General features: G+C 40.1%; 1 protein-coding gene across 10 annotated transcripts in view; it reads right to left on the bottom strand.

Annotated features, from left to right (window-relative positions):
• LMO7 (LIM domain 7) overlaps positions 1 to 18,665 on the bottom strand; it is a 199,415-nt gene that overhangs the window by 37,818 nt on the left and 142,932 nt on the right. For 5 of the 10 annotated variants that reach the window (XM_089899435.1, XM_089899433.1, XM_089899431.1 and 2 more), the window contains 5 exons: positions 17,857 to 18,055; positions 13,621 to 13,873; positions 12,986 to 13,231; positions 9,339 to 9,368; positions 1,124 to 1,241 (listed from right to left, as the gene is read on the bottom strand). In XM_089899435.1, the coding sequence (XP_089755561.1) occupies positions 1,124 to 1,241; positions 9,339 to 9,368; positions 12,986 to 13,231; positions 13,621 to 13,835 (609 nt within the window). In that variant the 5' untranslated portion in view covers positions 13,836 to 13,873; positions 17,857 to 18,055. Of the gene's footprint in view, positions 1 to 1,123; positions 1,242 to 9,338; positions 9,369 to 10,345; positions 11,054 to 11,904; positions 12,106 to 12,372; positions 12,652 to 12,985; positions 13,271 to 13,620; positions 13,874 to 17,856; positions 18,056 to 18,665 lie in introns of all 10 variants that reach the window. The other 5 variants (XM_022577016.3, XM_030762625.2, XM_089899436.1 and 2 more) reach the window with 4 other exon arrangements.

The raw sequence follows: 18,665 nt of genomic DNA on the forward strand, positions 1-18,665 counted from the left end.
AGAGGAACCTCATCCCCAGGGCACATAAAGCAGGTGTGGTTTATACCCTTTGGGAGCAGACAGGGCCATTCCTGCTTCAAAAAACAGCCTGAAATCCATATGAACTATTTTCAGAAAGAACAAAAGCAGTGCACATAAGTCCTACAAGGTAACCGGCATGAATTTTCGTCTGACTTAACCTAAGGGATAAACCCTCCATACCTCTCATTTTCAGCCTCAGTCATCATGCATTTTGGCAAACTGACACTGAATTTCTGTTTCTTGACAATTAAAATGCGTTCCCAAATAAAAGAGGAACTGGAATTTAGAAACGTGGCCAAGGCAGAGGTTTCATCTGTATTATGTAATATTTAACTCCTTGGAAAATTAAGATTTACTATCTCTAGCCCTTTTGTTTATGCTACCACTCAACCCTCTTACCAAAAGGTTGTCCTCAGACTTCTTTGGGTCTGCTCTGTGTAGTTTATCTATCGTATTTCTTTACACTCCTTTGGTGTAAAACAATTAACGCTTTTTAAAAGGGTAGAGTTCCCTTCTGCCGGGGACAAAACTAAAGGTTAAATCTTTATCCAAATAGACACCTGGATATATGTCAGCGCTGTAAAAACACCTAATTTTGATTCACATTACATGACTGCTTTTTCAACCAAAATATTACTGAGTTATAATTCGTATTTTTCCCCAAACCTCCTCTATTAACTCTAAGAACGCTTTCCTCTCTCTCTGCTAATACCCAGTCTCTGGGCTGGACCCTCTGCTCCCCTGTTCTCCCTAAACCTTGAGCAAAGTGTTTCCTTTCATGAGCATCGGTAACAGTCATACGCCAAGTTCAACCACCAAAGCAAGTAAACAAGTTACCTATACTGCACGGAAGCAGCTTCTCATTTTTGAGAACTCACAGAAAATATTAGAAGACAAACAGCTTCCGTTTTACACAATGGCCTTTAAGATATGTAGCAGTAATAGACCAAAATGGTTAAAACATCACATTTTCTACAGAACTGAAATCTGGAATAGCAAGGAAAATCGTCCCTTGAGTATACTGACTCTCTTTTTAAAGAAGGAAGAGTCAAACAAATACATCCTCCCTGCCTCCCCATCTCCCAATAAAAATAATACTCACATCCTGCCATTTCTGATCTTGTTCTTTTAACTGTGACTTTATTTTCTGCATCTCCTCGTAACGCAGCTGACGCAAGTTCTGAGCATCCTCTGCGCTGACATCACTCATGGACTTGCTCCTACGACAAAAATACCCATGGTAACCAAGGTTCATGTGACCGGATTTAAGGTAAAACTGGAAGGTTGGGCTTATATTTGGAAATTCCATCTAAAATTCTGCAGTACTACCTAGATGCTTTCGTGATAATATCACAGAAATAGCACTACAGAGATAAATGGTGTTTTTCCAAAACGCAGAAACAAGAGCCTAGCACTCAAGTCAAGCGTGAATTCTTTCACAAAATGGCTAAATGAACCCTGAACAAGTCTGAAAAAATAATCCAATGTTCATATTTAGGTAGTCGATGCAGAAAAAGATTACTTTAGGAAAAAAATAATTATTAGTCCCTAGAATCACCTGTCTTTATTTTTCTATCTCCCCCAGAGATAATCTTTTAAGGTTTGGCTGCCTTTTCTGAGCACTTATTAAATAATTTAACGATTACCTGATATTTTCTCCTCAAGTTCAATACCAGGAATAAATGTGCCACTGCTTCTCAAAGATTCTATAACATCCGCCCCACTACTGCACTGGGCTTGGTCTCAAAGACCACAGGTGGTTTCCAATAGCCAGTTACAATATAACCTCTATTATAATCCTCTTTTTTGTTAAGGCAGCTTTCGTTTTGTCCATGTGTGACCCCTGCCGTGAGGATGTACTGCGGGTTAGGTGTCAAAGAGTTCAAGCTAGGGTAGTTTGAGGACAGTGGGGTGCCGCCCATGAGGCACGTGTTCTGTACACGCACACAGAAGGGTATGGTGAGCTACACCAGAGAAGGGAGACTGAGGGAGGCCTCCAGGAAAGAGAGGTGTCAGATCTGAATACTGAGTAGCAGCTAGGAGGAACGAGAGAGACACAGAGCTTTCAAACGTGGGGTGCCCAAAATGTTCTTTCCTACCAATCTTTCTAAATTTTTATTTCACTGTAACTGACTCCACTTTTAGTTATTTAAGTAACTCTCCCTCTCTTTCTTGAGCCCCTAAGTTTGCCTTCCCCAAGACTTTGCCATCACCACATTTTTTTAATAACATGCTTGCCCTTAGCCAGCTCAGGAATTCAATTACATTCTCTACGTAAATGACTCCCCCAAATCCACGGCCTAGGCCCTGTCTGAGTCAATTCCAATTGCTTGTTAAATAAACTTCTCTGCATGGCCACCGTAAAAGGATCAATGGAAATAACACCTAGAAAGGGTTTTGTAAATGGTAACTTACTAACACATGATTATTGTTGATGTAGCCAAACTCAATTTTGTCTCCAAACCTGCTTTTCCTCTTATCAGTGATGCTACCTGCCCCCAATTACCCACATTTGAAACCGAAGAACCATTTTTCACCTTTCTCTCTCCCTTCTCCCTAGTTATCAAGTCCTCTTATTCAGTGTCTTTTTCTTTCCATTTCTATTGCCAACACCCTAGATCAGAGCACAGTCAACTCTTACCTAGACTTTTTTAAAAGCTTCTTAAATTATCACCCAGGCTCCAAATCCAGTAAAGGTCTCTCCTGAACTCTTCCCTCCAACTTAGAAACCCTTCACCAGTATATATGCCTTTTTAAATGCCACTCATTCCTCAGGATCCCTGCAAGACTATAGTCTGGTTGGGTGCATGCAACTTCCTGTTCATTCTCTGCTTAGAAGTCTCATGGGCAACTCAAACTTAATTTGACAGACCAAAAACACGGTCCCACATCTTCCTCATCTCAACAAAAGCCAACTCCATCCTTTCATATTATGGGCCAAAGATCTTTTTTTGTTTGTTTGTTTTTGTTTTTTTTGCGGTATGCGGGCCTCTCACCGCTGCGGCCTCTCCCGTTGCGGAGCACAGGCTCCGGACGCACAGGCTCAGCGGCCATGGCTCACGGGCCCAGCCGCTCCGCGGCATGTGGGATCTTCCCGGACCGGGGCACGCACCCGTGTCCCCTGCATCGGCAGGCGGACTCTCAACCACTGCGCCACCAGGGAAGCCCTGGGCCAAAGATCTTGAAGTCATGCCAGAGTCCTCATTCCCGTATACATAACTGATCCCATCAGGAAATCCTGTCCCTCTACCTTCTAAATATATCTAGGGGCAACCACCTCTCACCACCTCCACCACTGCCATCCTGATCCAGGCCCTCCTATCTCCTGCCCGGATTATTACAATAATCAGTCTCCCTGCTTCCACCACTTTCTGCACAACAGCGTATTCTCAACATAGCAGCCAGAAGGACCTTTTTGAAACTGCACTCAGGTCGTGACAGGACTCCACTCAGCACCCACCAGTTTCTTCCCATCTCACCTGAGTTAAAAGCAGGTTCTTCCAAGACCTTCAATGTCTGACACTACCTGGCCCCTTGCCTACCTCTCTGCTCTTGTCCCCACTGAGCTCCCCTTCACACACTCTGTTCCAGCCAACTGGCTTCCCTGCTCAGGCCCAACCTCTTCCCTCCCTGCTCTTAATCTGCCTGGAATGCTCTTCAACCGAATATGCAAATGGTTTATCTCTCACTTCCCGTCAGCTGCTTAAATGTTACCTCGGGGGTTTCCTCCCCTGACCACCCTACAAGACGAGCTAATGCCCCTCTCCCCTGACTCACATTATCCCTCATTTTCTCCATAGCATTTATCACCATCTGAATTGTATGGTTATTTACACATCACCTGCCTCGCCCTGTAAGATTATAAAGCAGGAATTTTGTCTGACTTGTTTGCTGCTGTATCACCAGCGCCTAAAAGAGTGCCCAGCCCCTGGTAGGTGCTCGTAAATGTCCTAATGACCTAGATAATCTTCTCCCACTTTGATAAAGTCTTCCTGCAAAAAGCGATGCTTTAGTTATACCATTCTTGTGGCACTTAACACTCAGCATTATGTCATATGTAGTGTGCAAGCATGCATGCATGTTTAGCTTTCCTCCCTCACAAGTTCACATGCTGCCTGGAAGGAAAACACATTAACAGGGCATGCAGGACACACTCATTTAACATCTGTGGTAAGAATGAGGTATGACTTAGCATATTTAATCATGCAAAATAAACTAGCTATGAAATGTTTCTAATTTTGTAAGAAATTGTGGCTCCTCCCCAAAGTTTTATACAGAAAGCTTTATAGGATTTATTCAAGAATATTAAGGAATTACATATATGAGTACATATATGAAATTATATATTGAGCTGTTAACATCATATATAATTAACTAGGTATGACTATATAAAAATCGTCACATGATTTGAGAATATAAACTCACTTAAGTCATAACTGCAAAGAATAAGGCTATATGAACTAATACAATAACAGACTCACTAAAAAGAAAATTTTTTCAGGACGAAGGTATGAGGGGAATGTGGATGCCCAACACATGAGGTTACATAAATTCCAGAACAAAATTGGAAATGTAAATATTTTAAGTAATCTTTTGGCGGGAGGAAGGCTGGACAGTCTCAACTGGCCCAGACCCTTTCAGCCCTCACCCTCCTGCACTATGAAACCTTAACATATGTCTTTTCAGAAAACATGGTATCACCATGGGCAAAGGCTGCATCACCCTCCGGGGAGCCCGAAGCACAGAGCCCGGCACACAGGAGGTCCCCCCAATATGAACAAAGTAAGCCAAACAACGGCTAGAGTAGACAAATCCCTGTGGAAGGCAGGAATATGAGGCCCTTGTGTTCCCTGGGATCGATAAAGTTACCTCTAGAAAGCCTGGCACATTCCATACAGGTTGAGCCAGGCACCACAATGAGACAGGAAGTAAGACCCAGCAGAGGCACCATTTTTCACCCCCACCTAACACCACTTAACTTTTCTCAGCCTCAGTTCCTTGTCTGCTAAGCCAGGAAGGAGTCGTTAGGAGAAATAATGGGTCAGGTTATGTTGATGGCATTTCAATAACCATCTGGTGCTATACACCAACTATTCTTATTAAGGCAAATATGCTCATTAGAGATCTACTGAAAACTAACTCCCAAAGCAGTTTCAAATTAGAGAGGTCACCCCAGGCCACACTGATAAAATCGAGAACTTTTTGAGTGTAGGAGTCTTTCAGCCAGATCATGAAGAATTCTTTCCTTCCTTATCAGAGTTAACAGCATAATATTAAACTTCTGAGGGCTTACTGTGTGCCAACAACAACCGCCGAGCAGTCTCCATGGATTACCTCATTGTACGAAACCCTAGTCTGATTCTAGCAACTCAGGAGCTGCAGGTCCTTGGGAAAGCTGTGGCATCTGTTTCTCTTTCTCCACATCTCTAAAATGCACATAACACCTACCTGTCTACCTCTGCAAACTGAGATACTATTTACTAGCAAATAATTCCCTTGCAGTTCATTTACCCTTGTATTTCCTTATTTGCAAAAGCTCCAATTTAAAACTGCATTTGGATTTTTCCCAAAAAATACAGGTCTATTATGTTGCATTTTCAGTTGAATAGAATTTTTTTAAATAGCATGTAGGGTGAAGAGAGAAAGAAGGGGAAGTTTAAGAAAAAGGGAGTAGATTATAAAACAAGATCACTAAAATCTTATTTTCTTTTCCCACAGTGCAGGGACTAGTGTTACGATATTTTTTTAGAACACAATCTCAGGAAATTTATAGATGAATATCTAGGAACTAAGGGATCAAAAAGGAACAACATGTAGCAAAATTTCCTAAATATAAAATCACCGATAACCTTATATGGCAAACAGAAATTCCATGATGCTAAGTTTGGGGTCCCCACCTTTCAAGGGAAGATAAGAATATACCTATTTATGCACCTCTAAATATATTTCCATTAGGTGTTGTAGGAATTCTCTGAAGAGTAATTAGTGCTAAAACCAGGGTAAGAGGCTTTAGAATTACCATAAATTATAATGATAAGATAACATAAGAGACTTTTCCTTTATAGGTTTAGAGTCTAAATCAGTGTTTCTCTATAGCTGCATTATTGACATTTTGGGGCCCCAAAATTATTTATTGTAGGGGGCAATCTTGTGTACTGTAGGACATTTAGCAGTATCTTTGGCTATAAAAGCACTAAATACCAGTAGCAACGCTCCCCTCAACCCACCCAATGTGACAATCAAAAATGTCTACAAACATTGCTGAATGTCCCCTGGGGGCAAAATCTTCAGAAAGTAACTCACATCAACTTTGTTTTTCCTTCCTTCTTGTTGTCTTACGTGTCTTAGAGTTCTACAGAATTTTTTGGCCAAAATCCCATAAGTAAAATATACGTGTCTTAGTTGTCTTTGATTGCAACTTCACCTTGAATCAACGTTCATTTCCTGTTGCTACTGGCAGTAGACTCAATGGCTTAATCATATTACAAAATTATAGCTATATACCATTACAAATTCTTTGTCATTAACAGCTTCTGCCAAGAGGCATCATAACCAAATTTTCAAATGTCACAGGACCATAAGACAAATCATGCAACACAAAAGCACATGTGAGAAAATGACTGCCACATACAAAGCGTCTTACTAAAAGTAAAGTGAGAAGTGTTAAATGCCAAATAAAAAGCAAGCCAGAAATGAACAATCTAAGCCTGCAAAAGGTGATGCACATTTCTCTGTAACCTGGTTCTTACCAAAAAGAAAGCATTCGTGTTATAGGCAGTTATTCTTCCATCACAGGATGTTGAGCAATAATGATTTTTCCAGGTAAGTGTTCCAAGCTTGACAACATACACGATGTCCAGAGGAATACCACCCAGACATATCACTTGTTTCATGTTTATAATCATTCACAAACATGTTTATAAACATGAGATGAATTCTAGATTAAATGTCTATACTCAATCCAATTTAAATCTTTTTTTGTTTTCACTGCAGATCAATTTAAGAAAAACATTGGTAACTGAGAGAATTTTTTTTAATCCCAAATAATATATTTTAATTGCAAGTGGTCTAAAATGCACTTCAGTTTTCTGAAGATATATCTGTGTTACTTTCCATTATCTGACAAGTCATGCATTATTCAACAGTCTCCATTTACAGACAACCTTGCTTTATTTGTGTTACCTTGGCAGTAAACGGCATGGGGGACAGCCTGTAAAACAAATAGCGTACTATGCAAGCAGCAATCCTGAAACGGTCTACAGAAGGCATTTGCTGCTGCTGGCTCTGGCCCAGGAAAACCCTTAGCTTGCTGAGCCTCAGCCTTTGGGTTTTTCTCTTCTTTCCTTAACCCAGTCATACAGTGTGTTCCTAAGAGGGAACAGGTAGAGCCATTGGAATAGCTGTACAGGTTTACAGTCGCGTGAAGCACTTGTACTCAGTGTATACGTATCCCCTTCAAGAAAAACAACCTGCTTACATTATAAAGCCTTATTTACCAAAGAAAATTCCTCTGAAACTTATCATTCAAAATGTTTGATACTGCAAAGATTTGTTTATCAAGTTAAAACAGCTTTCCCATGATGAACTGAGATTAGCAGATGCTTGAGCGTCATGCTAAAAATTGCCTCGTTCACCTTCCCTGATGGAAACGCTTTAAGCACACATGAGAAACTGGATAGGAGATAATGTGCCTTTGCAAGGCACACTTAAAGCACGCTGGGAGCCTGATTTTTAAAATCAACGGCTGAGAAGTACTTGAAATTAGTTGCCCATCGCTCCTTTACATCTTTGACATCTAGAATGGCTGTATTGCTTTAAATAGTAATTTTTAGTACCTTCCAAGATCTCCACATTATCAAAATTATCCAAAGCTATCAAAATCAGAGAACCTGGGACTTCCCTGGTGGCACAGTGGTTAAGAATCCACCTGCCAATACAGGGTACACGGGTTCGAGCCCTGGTCCGGGAAGGTCCCACGTGCTGGGAGCAGGTAGACCCGTGCACCACAACTACTGAGCCTGCACTCCAGAGCCCGCGAGCCACAACTACTGAGCCCGTGAGCCACAACTGCTGCTGCCCGCGCAACCCTAGAGCCCGTGCTCCGCAACAGGAGAAGCCACAGCAATGAGAGGCCTGCACACCACAATGAGGAGTGGCCCCGCCCCCTCGCCATAGCTGGAGAAGGCCCGTGCGTAGCAGCAAGGACCCAACGCAGCCAAAAATTAATTAATTAATTAATTAATTAATTTAAAATTAGAGAACCTTAGAGATGAAAAGGCTTAGGCAGATTAAAATATCTGACATACTTAAATTTTCTTCTTGATCAAGAAGTATTAGCAGTTAGGTTCACAAAGTTACAGAAAGTTTGATATAAAATATTAAGATGTAGCCAGCTGGTTATTCTGCACTAAGAATGACTAAGTCTACATAGTTAGTGTGTACTAAAAGTAAAGAAGTATTTATTTTAACTCAGTTATTCTAGAAAGGGAAAATATTTCCAGAAAATTATTTTTATCATATTTTATGTCTACCAGGTGACTAGAATTAAACAACAGGACAGTCGCCCCTCCGTATCCGAGGGGGATTGGTTCCAGGATCTGCATCCTCAGATACAGAGGACCAATGTAGACAAAAACTGGGAATTAGTTCTAAATATAGTTCTTGCAGCTATATTGGAAACTACCAATATTTTAATTTTCTTGCAGTTTTGGAAGTCTGATTTGCCTTTATAATACAGCCGTGTTATAAAATTTTACCCTAATCAGGAATCTTGAAAATGTTTCCAAATCCTACTAAGGGAAGACTAATGCCACTCACCATCCCAACTAACAAAGCTCCCCTTGAACTGAGAGTACACAGATAATGCCAACTGCATGCATTCCAACCTCAAAGTAAATGCTAATACTCTTTTTCCATCATAGATATTCTAAAACATAGTTATTTGGGCTTCAACATCCAGAAATGAGAGGTTTGGTCTATGCAGCAATCAGATACCAAAATAAATACACCTAATCTCAGGCACGTGTTTTTGTGACTTTTAATCAACTCCTTAAGGAAAAAAAAAAAAAAGGGCCTGAATTTTCGACTTCTAATAAAACAAACTGTTGCTGTCCTATAGGACTTCATGCACTGGGCACTCAGACAGAAATATTACCATTTTGTTGCAGAATTAAGAAAGATTTCCCATTTTTTAAGTCTCATGCACAGCACAGAGCACCCCCATTTAGTGACATGCCAGGATAGAAGTGCAAGGACGTATTACAAAAAGGACAAACAAAATGCAGATTTTTTTTTTTACTGTGAACCACAAAACTTACCCGTTCTCACCATAAATCTTTTGAAAGAGTCTAAGAAATCAGAAAACCAAAAATTAAAAGTCATTTTTTTCCAGTTGTGTTAGTTTCTAAATCAGCATCTTTAAGAGTTGAACTAGAGATGGACAAATCTCAAAAGGTTGTTTCTTCAGTCACATTCTTGATCATGTCTCAAAATCTCATTGATCTCATATCTCAAGGAATTCAGATTAAGATAAAGAATTTCCTGATTCCCTCTGAACCAACAAACCCATTTTTAAAAAAGCTTCCTGTTGCCAGGAACTAATAAGTTAGATTTAGATCTACTAATTTCATTTAACCCAATATTTGTCGATCCCAAAGTTCAACAAACTGAACAGTCATCAAAACAGCAAGTTGCATAACACATAAATGCAGACTCATTATCAAAATGGCCATAATTACATATATGTAAAGTGTAGCAGACAGCAAATAACATTCATGCATTTTAATAATGTTTGCACTGAACTTTAAACCATAAATTTAAAAAGTCACACATCGATAGTCCAAGAAGTCTAGGTCAAAATCAAAATCAAGTTAAATGAAACTTGCAATGCCATATTTTAAGGGAAATTTTTACACAAAAATCATGTACTCCGAAATAAGAGAAACATGGAAAACCAAACAACCAGACTGTTTCAGAAATGCCTGGACGTGAGAATAAAAGTCTGTAAATATAATTGGAAAACATTTTCGTGAAACGTCAATGTGTTAGAATAGTATCATAGTCATCCTTAAGGCCAAGGGCAACATTTGTGTATACACCTTCTTAAACAGGTCTCAGAGAGGTGATGTTGAGATGTGCAAATATGGAATTGCACTTTTTCCACACAAAGACTAAAGGTTTCTCAAAGCAAAATCAATGTTTTACAGGATGCTTCCAAATGGCTCATGACATGCAGAGCTGGGCAATACGATGCCACTTTCTCACACAAGAAAAGTCACACAAGACCATCCATGACAAGCAAATCCTTGCAGAAACACACTCTGACCTCTCCACCATCAGCCGCTTCCTGTGCCTAAGCCTGCTGGCCTCCCGGATGGACTCCCACTTCTGTAAGTCGGCCTCGCTGCAGGGACCAGGGGTGAACCTGACTGGAGGCACAGTACTTCCCAGCTTCCAAGATTGGATCTTACGAGCCAACATGTCATCTTTCTTCTGCCTCCAGGAAGGAACTAACACTCTACAGCTATTACTTTTTTCTTTAGGTGGGCATGTCCTTTCAAGTACACAGAGAAATTTTGCTTGAATTTCCGGAGGAAGAGTCCAGGGTTCGGGGAAAGGGACTGGCTGGTATCTATCTGGGGCTCCCGACAGAGGCACCTCTTTCTTCTGTGCTGGAATGCGGCGAACAATCATATCATCTTTTTCTAGGTCTGGAAGTACAAGTTCACCTTCCCTACACTGCAGTATTATATCTTGCTCTACAGGATCGTCTTGCCCAGAAAGCCTTCTTAAGTCTTCGAAAGCCCGAAGAACACATGGGTTTGCATGGAAAGCCCCAGTCTTTCTGACAAAGAAATCATCATTCTCTAAGTCAGGATCCAGGGCTGGCATCTCCAGGTCATCTGGTGTATAAGAGAGATTCTTTCTGCGTGTTATGAGCCTTGGGCCAGCAGTGGGATCAATTTTGATATGTGTTTCAGAAGACAAGATGTCATCAGAATATGTCTGGAGGGCCTGAAGTAATAAAAACTGACTGAAGCATAGAAAAGAAAAAGGAAGGGAGAATCTTATTAAATTTGGGGAGAAAAGGTAATTAGGTAGCAGACCAACTAGCCAGTCACTGTGGGTGAATTATTTTGGGGGGCCATGGGAGCGACTCTTGCTGGGAAGAAAGACCAGCATTTAATGCCGTAATCCATGACTTTCCTGGATACCATTTAAAGGAATAAGAGCAGAATGTATCTCTCAGTGGGCACCACTGAGGCCAAGTGATGGGGCCAGAACGGGAAGAGAGTGAAGCTCCCTGATACACACAGTGTTCCCTTCCACCCCTTCCTCATCCCATTGGCCACAACGACCTAAGTCCCCTCCCAGAGAAGCAGCAATGATCTTCAAGAGCTGAGCAATAAGCACTTTATGCAACAGGCACAGGTGGTCAGCAGATTAAATAAAATGCTCTGAAGCTTTATTAAAGGCTCCTGTGAATCTTCTCTTTGCATTTTCCCACCAGTCTCGCCTGTCCCAGTGCCTGTCTATAAGTTATTTCCTTTCTCCACAGCTCCACACATAGCACAACTGTAAAATTAGGTCAACTGCCTAAAACGCCTTTTCAAAACGGTTTTCCCAAGAACTGTCTATGCCACATGTAACTATATACTCTCTTGTACGTGATTGTGCTAAAGAATATTTAATCCTATAGAATTTCAAGCTCACATGCTTGTACAGAAAGCACGATGTCATATGTTATGCTTTTGTAACTAAACATTAAGTGCCTAAGTGTTCATGACTCAGCACGTCATGGTCAGAGGTTAAAGTAGCAGCAGAAGCTGGCACAGGTGTCACAGGCCAGACTCCAAGCAGGCGGGCTCATGCAGGCAGGTACACCTGGGCTCATCCGAAGCACCACTAGTTCTCCTGGCTGCATGGGTGTCCCGGGAGTTTCTGGTCCATTTCTTAGCCAGTTCCAGCAAGAGTGAACATCTCTGACAGCTGCTGTCTAGCCTATGATCTGCTTTTTGTATTCTACTAAAAATGGCGGAGCTTCTGTCAGAGCCTGAATCCTCATCGTCAGGGTCTGAATTCCCTCTACCGTGGAGTGACATAGAGAAAGGAAAGAGAAAAGAAGACAAAGAATTGGAGAACGATGCGACTAAAAATAATGTCAAGCTCTGGCTATGGAGAGGACTTTTTACGATCCAGATCCTAAAGTTTAAATTTAAACAGTTTTTTCAGTTAGCAATTCTACAGATGTTGAAGGGAAATTAACCTCTCTCATGAAAAGCACACATAGAATGTACCCAGCCAGGGTACTGAGTGGACACCAGAATAAAAGAAACATGCATACAGACAAACCTGAATCCCTGAAATTCTTTATACCATGGTTTATAAGTTTCCCTTTTTATTCGTTTCCAGTTCACATCTTCTGGGATCCAGCATTTGGGAAGAAACTGATCAAAAGCATTCCCTGGGCTTGGCATGATTGGGCTTAGCTTTCGCACATAAAGATCATCCCTTACAGTGTTGGGTATGCTTGTCTTTTCTTCTGCCTCTTCCAAATAACAAGAGGAGTCTGAAGTTTCTTGTACTGTTGGCCAGTTCTCCACGTTTGTGCCCCAAGTTCTCCTCTCGTTACTGTTCAAAACATCCAACCAGTTAAGACACCACGTGAGCAATTTGTGACACAGAACACAAGAGGCATGCTTTCTGTCTCACAAAGTTTACACTGTGAATGCAGCCAATTAGTTCCCATTCTTATCAGTCTCATCATTCCAGCTCCTACAACAAAGTTAAGGCATTATAATAGCATCTCATTTTAATTAGAGAAGAGCTTGATACAGAAGGGCCAAAGACAACTACAAAATGTGTTAAAAGAGAGAGACAAATTGCAAACCATCTGGGGTGTTACTTTACATATTAAAAATCAAGAGCATAATAGACATTCCAATCCAAGAGAAATTTTTCTGACCTCGTCATTCTGTATAGCCCAGTGGCTAATGGGTCAGCAGGAGAAAAGATTGGTGCACAAGACTTAGGAGAGATGCTTTTCGAGATGAAACCCTCGGGCCTCTTTTTCATTTGGAATCTACGGTTGGCTAAGTCATCCAAAACTATATCCGGCAACCTCCGTTCCTCCTCCGAGTCTGATCCACTTTCAGAACCATACACCTCCTTCTGATAGGAATCTGGATTCGAAAAATCATGCTTTGCTCTGCTGATTTGATGGGAAATAAAAGGATTCTTTTTGTGTCCACTGAGCTCAGTCAACACAGAAAAAAATAATGGAAGAAAGTAACACAGCAGAGCTCACAATGAACAGTGTAAGTCATCCAGGAAGCTGAAAGATAACCAGTGAGCTAAAGGCATGCATCTAAAAAAAGAACCGGCAAATCATACGCTGACATTCTAAAACGGAAGAAATCTCTTCAAGATACGGATGACTAAAAATATAGGTAAGTAAAAGAAATACTTCATTAATGAAGTTTTATGTTATCTGTGAAATACATTTTAAGGACCATTCCTTTTTACCAAATTTAAATATCCTGGCAAATTCACAAAGCAGACTGAATTTTAAAATTCAACAATCAGCTCGCATCCCAGTACCTTGGAAATGTTCGATCGGCTTCTATGCAGACTGGGCTTGCCCAGGTTCTTCTGTTATCCTCATTTTTGTCCAGCTTTTTCTTCCTTAAGGGTGCCGGCACATAGGATGGCTGTCTACCCTTGTTGGGTAAAAAGCGATTAAATGGTAAAGCAGACTTTGGTTCAACAGCCGAAATCCTTCGATATGACATATCATCTTTATTATGGTCCTGCATTTTGAATGTAAATTCAGAATCTGTGTCACTTTCACAACCTATTTAAAAAAAAAGGCACAAGAATTTGCTTTACTCTCCAGATTACTCGTCCAACTGAAACCCACACAGCATGCCTGCTTTTGTCTTTCCCTTGGAAACCCAGTGCTCTACTGCTAACTGCAGGGAATATTTTTAGAAATTTGTCATGAAGTTGTGATAAGACCCATCAGGAGGAACTTGCTTTGCATACTGGAGATGCATGCAGTACATTCTTTCACTGTTGCACATTCTAAGCAGAAAAAGTCCCGGTTTATGGCTGAACCCCTTTTCTTCCCAGTCTTCCTTGCCCTCACGATTTGTCATAAAATTTGTTGATGGAATACCTGTGAATAAAATCTAGCAATCAAGTCAAAGGTGCCTAAAACGAGATCTGAATGTAGTTCGAGGGAAACTCAGTCATTTAAAATAAGTCATGCAGTCACCCAAAATTTCTGTGAGGCGAGAGACAAGGGAAGACAAAGAAAGAGATGCAAAAAGCACAAAGAAGTTTGATAGATCCTTGTGAGACCCCTATGAGCAAGAATCACACATTACACATGAGGTTGGACCAAATGACTTCTAATGTCCCCCCAAAATATTAAGAGAACACAGAACTCGAGGCTTTTTCTGATGGTGGTCACGGAAATATTGGGAACCTTGTATTTTGATTCAACATCATTTACACACAAATTTGAAAGAATACACTTTGATACACCTCAAGGTCAGATAGATGCAAACACTAATCTGTTCTCAAAAAAAAAAAAGTCAGTTTGTTCTTTTAAATACATGGGAAGAAATGAGGGTACAAAACATTACAATAGATACGATATAGATACGATAGATACAAGCTTCAGCTGCCTCCCATTCTGCCCTTTTCTTCCTGCCTCTGTGTATTTGTTAAGAAACTTTGCAAATGTTGCATGCTTCCCGCCGGAGCTCTCAGAGGCTGGCTGTGCACAGTACCTGAGGACCTGGGAGCTGTGGGCTCTAGGCAGGAGCACACCTGCAGGGTAAACCTGAGTCAAAGGCAGTCTCGTCCCCTCCCCCGTGCCTGGCACGAGTCTACAGTAGTAACAGAGAGGAGGCTACAGGAAGCGGTTGAACACACAGCTAGGAGACCTTGAGACAGGAACAGGGAAAGGAGAGTCATGGAAAGAAAGGAGGAAGTATAGCAGCTATGACCAGAAGGATTAATAGTCAATAATCTCGCGCTTTGTTTTTACTGCCTCCTAAATTAGTACAGTTTTTGAAAATAAGAGAGAAATGTCAACGACTCTTGCTAAAATCTTGTACATGTGAAATTTGTACAGAAGACCCTTCTACTTCGGAATTTTTTAAGCTTTTTTTTTTTTTTTTTTTAGTCCAGTACAGTGTGCTGCAGAGTAGGGAAATATTCTTGATCTGGTAAGAGATATGGATGAAAAATGCCACCAGCCATATCAGTAAACAAAGGATATTGCGGCCATCCAGCCAGCAGCCACTGCACCTGTCCCCGACTATGCACCCTGAGGGGATTCAGGATGGAGAAAAGCAGGCTACTCGCCCCATATAGTTAAGGTGTGTGTCAAAGGAATGATTTCAGTGAGCCCAGACTCTTTCATCTTTCCATACATAGGAAAGCTTGAAATTCATTAACTTGAGATGTATGGCTTTTCTTTAATTAACAGCAATCTTTTGATGTTCTGACTACCTGAGTGAGTTGTTTTTTGTTTGTTTGTTTGTTTGTTTTGTTTTACAAAGACTCCTATTTATCCCGGCTCCACCCTCACCTCTTCAGAGCAGTCCCTCAGAACTATCTGAGACACTGTCTTCTGGGCTTAAGTCCTCAGCAAGTCTGCTGAATAAAACATAATTCTCAACCTTCAGATTGTGTTTTTGCTTTTCTTTTTTTCAGTCAACAGAGGCTTCATATAAAACTAAGGAATATGACTTTGCAATTCTGTTAACCTAAAAATATTATCTTATCAGCAATATTATATTGATCATCAATTTGGGACTACAACCTTGTAGGTAGCGGAATTTCAACATACTGATCACAAAAATGTTTTATCATCCTGGTGGCCCCCAGGATTTTCTTTTTTTTTTTTTCCTTAGTTGTAATTACCAAGTCTTCACTTCCGCCCTCTTCAGACATGGTCTGCAACTCCCTTCCCAAGATCAGGAAGCAGCATGACAGTAACCCTCTGCTTTTCCTCACAAGGGCCGGGAACCCAACCCAACATATCTGAGGACAGTGCTTCAAGTCACACCACCGGACCGCTGCATTTGAACTGACTGGAGTCTGTATACTCCCACACGTCTTCAATACGGGTCCCTTTTATTTCTGTTGGTCAGATATGAATTCAAACATCACATGTGTTAGGTTCTTCAGTCAGGACAAAGTAATGTAGTGGGTTGAGAATTTCAACCTCTGCTTTTACAGCTTTAATCACTCAGATGAATTATGAACTCATTCATTTCCTTAAAACTATTATAAGAGTCATCTGGGCTATGAAAACATTAAAGCTAGACAGCAAACAGCCAACAAATACAGCAGTAATTGTAAAGGTTAACGCAAATAGCCATTCACTTTTTAAACGTCTAAATGCCACGACTACTCAAAAAGCTAAAGAATTTGGGGTTTTGTTATATTTGTGGATTCATTCTATTTTTGAAAAACAAATTCATTGTACATTGCTTTTATGTAAATTTACATTAAAAGAACAAAAGCAAATAAAGGTTGAATTCTAGCTAATGATTGCATGCTGAAGCATTTAGGACACGTGTAATGTTCTCTGAAGTGCCTCAAAAAATAAGATGGATAATAAATGCATAGAGAATGAGAGCTTGGTATGTGATAAAGCAAGCACAGTAAAATGTTATGGTAAAACTAGGTGGCAGGTACATGGGTATTCATGTAAAATTCTTCCAACTTTGCTGATGTTTGAAATTTTTTATAATAAAAACATTAGGCCGCAAAAAAAAAATTAGGAAAAACACTTAAAATAAAGAATAATAATCAAAATAAACAAGCAAAGTAAACTCTCTAACAATCCGGCAAAAACTCACAACCAGAACTCTCAATTTTTCATGCTGATGGTGGAAGCACAGAAATAGTTCAAGAAACTTCACTTGTGGTTTCAATCTAGTCAATTTGAATTGTGAGAGGCATACAGTCAGAAATTTCTGACACCACCCAATAGCCAGGGGAAAAAGACTTGCGTTTAAATAACAGATTTGACCACAATATTGGGATTTTGAAAGAAAGTTCCCTCCCACAACAGAAACTTTCATTAACACATTCCTTTCACACTTGTCCTGGGTTTACTCTGACCCTGACAGACGCAAAAGATGTTTTCTAACACAGTGCCAGTGTCGTTACTTAATCAAAGTTTAGCATAATATTCTATCATGACAGATATCAATCATTTCTTTTCTTAGGTAGAGATAATTATTAAAATATTTTCCTGTTTTTTCTTAGAAGTTTTGTGTTTTTTTTTTTTATCTTTTGCAGAAAAGTAAGAAAAGGAAAGAAAGTTTATTCAGGAGCTAGAACAGACTTTTATAGAATCTTATTTACTTTCTTTCTTATGTTTAGATATATCAGTTACTAGGCCTCAGAGGCAGAGATTATTAAACCCGAATCTGGAGAGAAAAGAATTAGGATAGATTATCGCTGATAAAACAGGTCATAGTTAACTGTCTCTTCCCCAAACTCCTCTAAAAACAGAAGATTAAAAGAAGTGAACTATCACCCCTCTAGTGGCAATATAGTGAGGAAGGAACAAGAGAGACAGAAAGAGAGACAGAGAGAAAGAAGGAAGGAAGGGAGGGAGGGAGGGAGGAAGGAAAGAAGGAAAGAAAAGACACCCCCAATTATATTTCCATCTCTACAAAAATATACTTCTCGGCGAAATTTTTGCCTCAATAGTTTCACTCCATTTTTCTACTCTCTCCAATTCCCAATTTTCTCTCAATACACAAAGAAATAAAAATAAACCGTCCAGTCCAAAACGTAACTCACCTTCACGTGCCCCCCTCAACGTGATATCAGAGGAGCAGCTTGTGAATGACCTAGACCCCAAAGAGTCCAAGCTTTCAAATGAATCTTCTCTCTTATAGTTGCCTGGAGGAGCAAGAAATTCTCCACGCTCAGCGCACCAGATATCACCGTAACCACTGTCTCTGCCACTCCTCTTCAGGAAGCTGGACTCTTCAAGTGCCTGAAGAACGTTTTTTAAAGACTTGTAAGTTAGCATAAACTTCCAAAAATGTAATCAGTTATCACTTATTGATTTGCAATAGTTCAAGTTGTGCTGCATTTGATAGGTGAGGCAATGAGACTGCCCCATTAAATATCAGAAAAAATCTGATAAAAATCAGAATATAAATCCGTAAATGTTATCCCACAACTAATACTTGGCACTCATGTGACTATATGGAGGTATTCAATATTATTTAATAAGGTAATAATAAGGGGGGATGTTTTAATAAAAGAAAAGCTAATAATTAGAGTAACATTCAAAGGCTAAAATCAATTATTATCTACAGTTTTCTGGCAATAAACATGAAAGGAGGCAATGAGAAAAGCCAACCTTAATTTTGATATCCAAAAGGAGAAAAGTTAATAAGATTATATTCAGCCTACCTCCAGGAAATATTAGGGCTCATTTTTATTAAATAAACAAAAAAGCCATAACAAAGTTCTTTAACAGAAAGAAAAGTTTTAAAAGAGAGAGGGGCAAGAATAGCAGGCGTACACTTCACAAATTCATTTATTTTCACTCAAAACCTAGATGTGAACCAAGGAAAGTAGACTTGTTTGTTGAATAT

This window comes from Delphinapterus leucas, chromosome 18 (assembly GCF_059928025.1).
Source record: "Delphinapterus leucas isolate spDelLeu-1000000601 "Yukka" chromosome 18, BTC_Dleu_Yukka2, whole genome shotgun sequence".
Taxonomy (NCBI): Eukaryota; Metazoa; Chordata; class Mammalia; order Artiodactyla; family Monodontidae; genus Delphinapterus; species Delphinapterus leucas.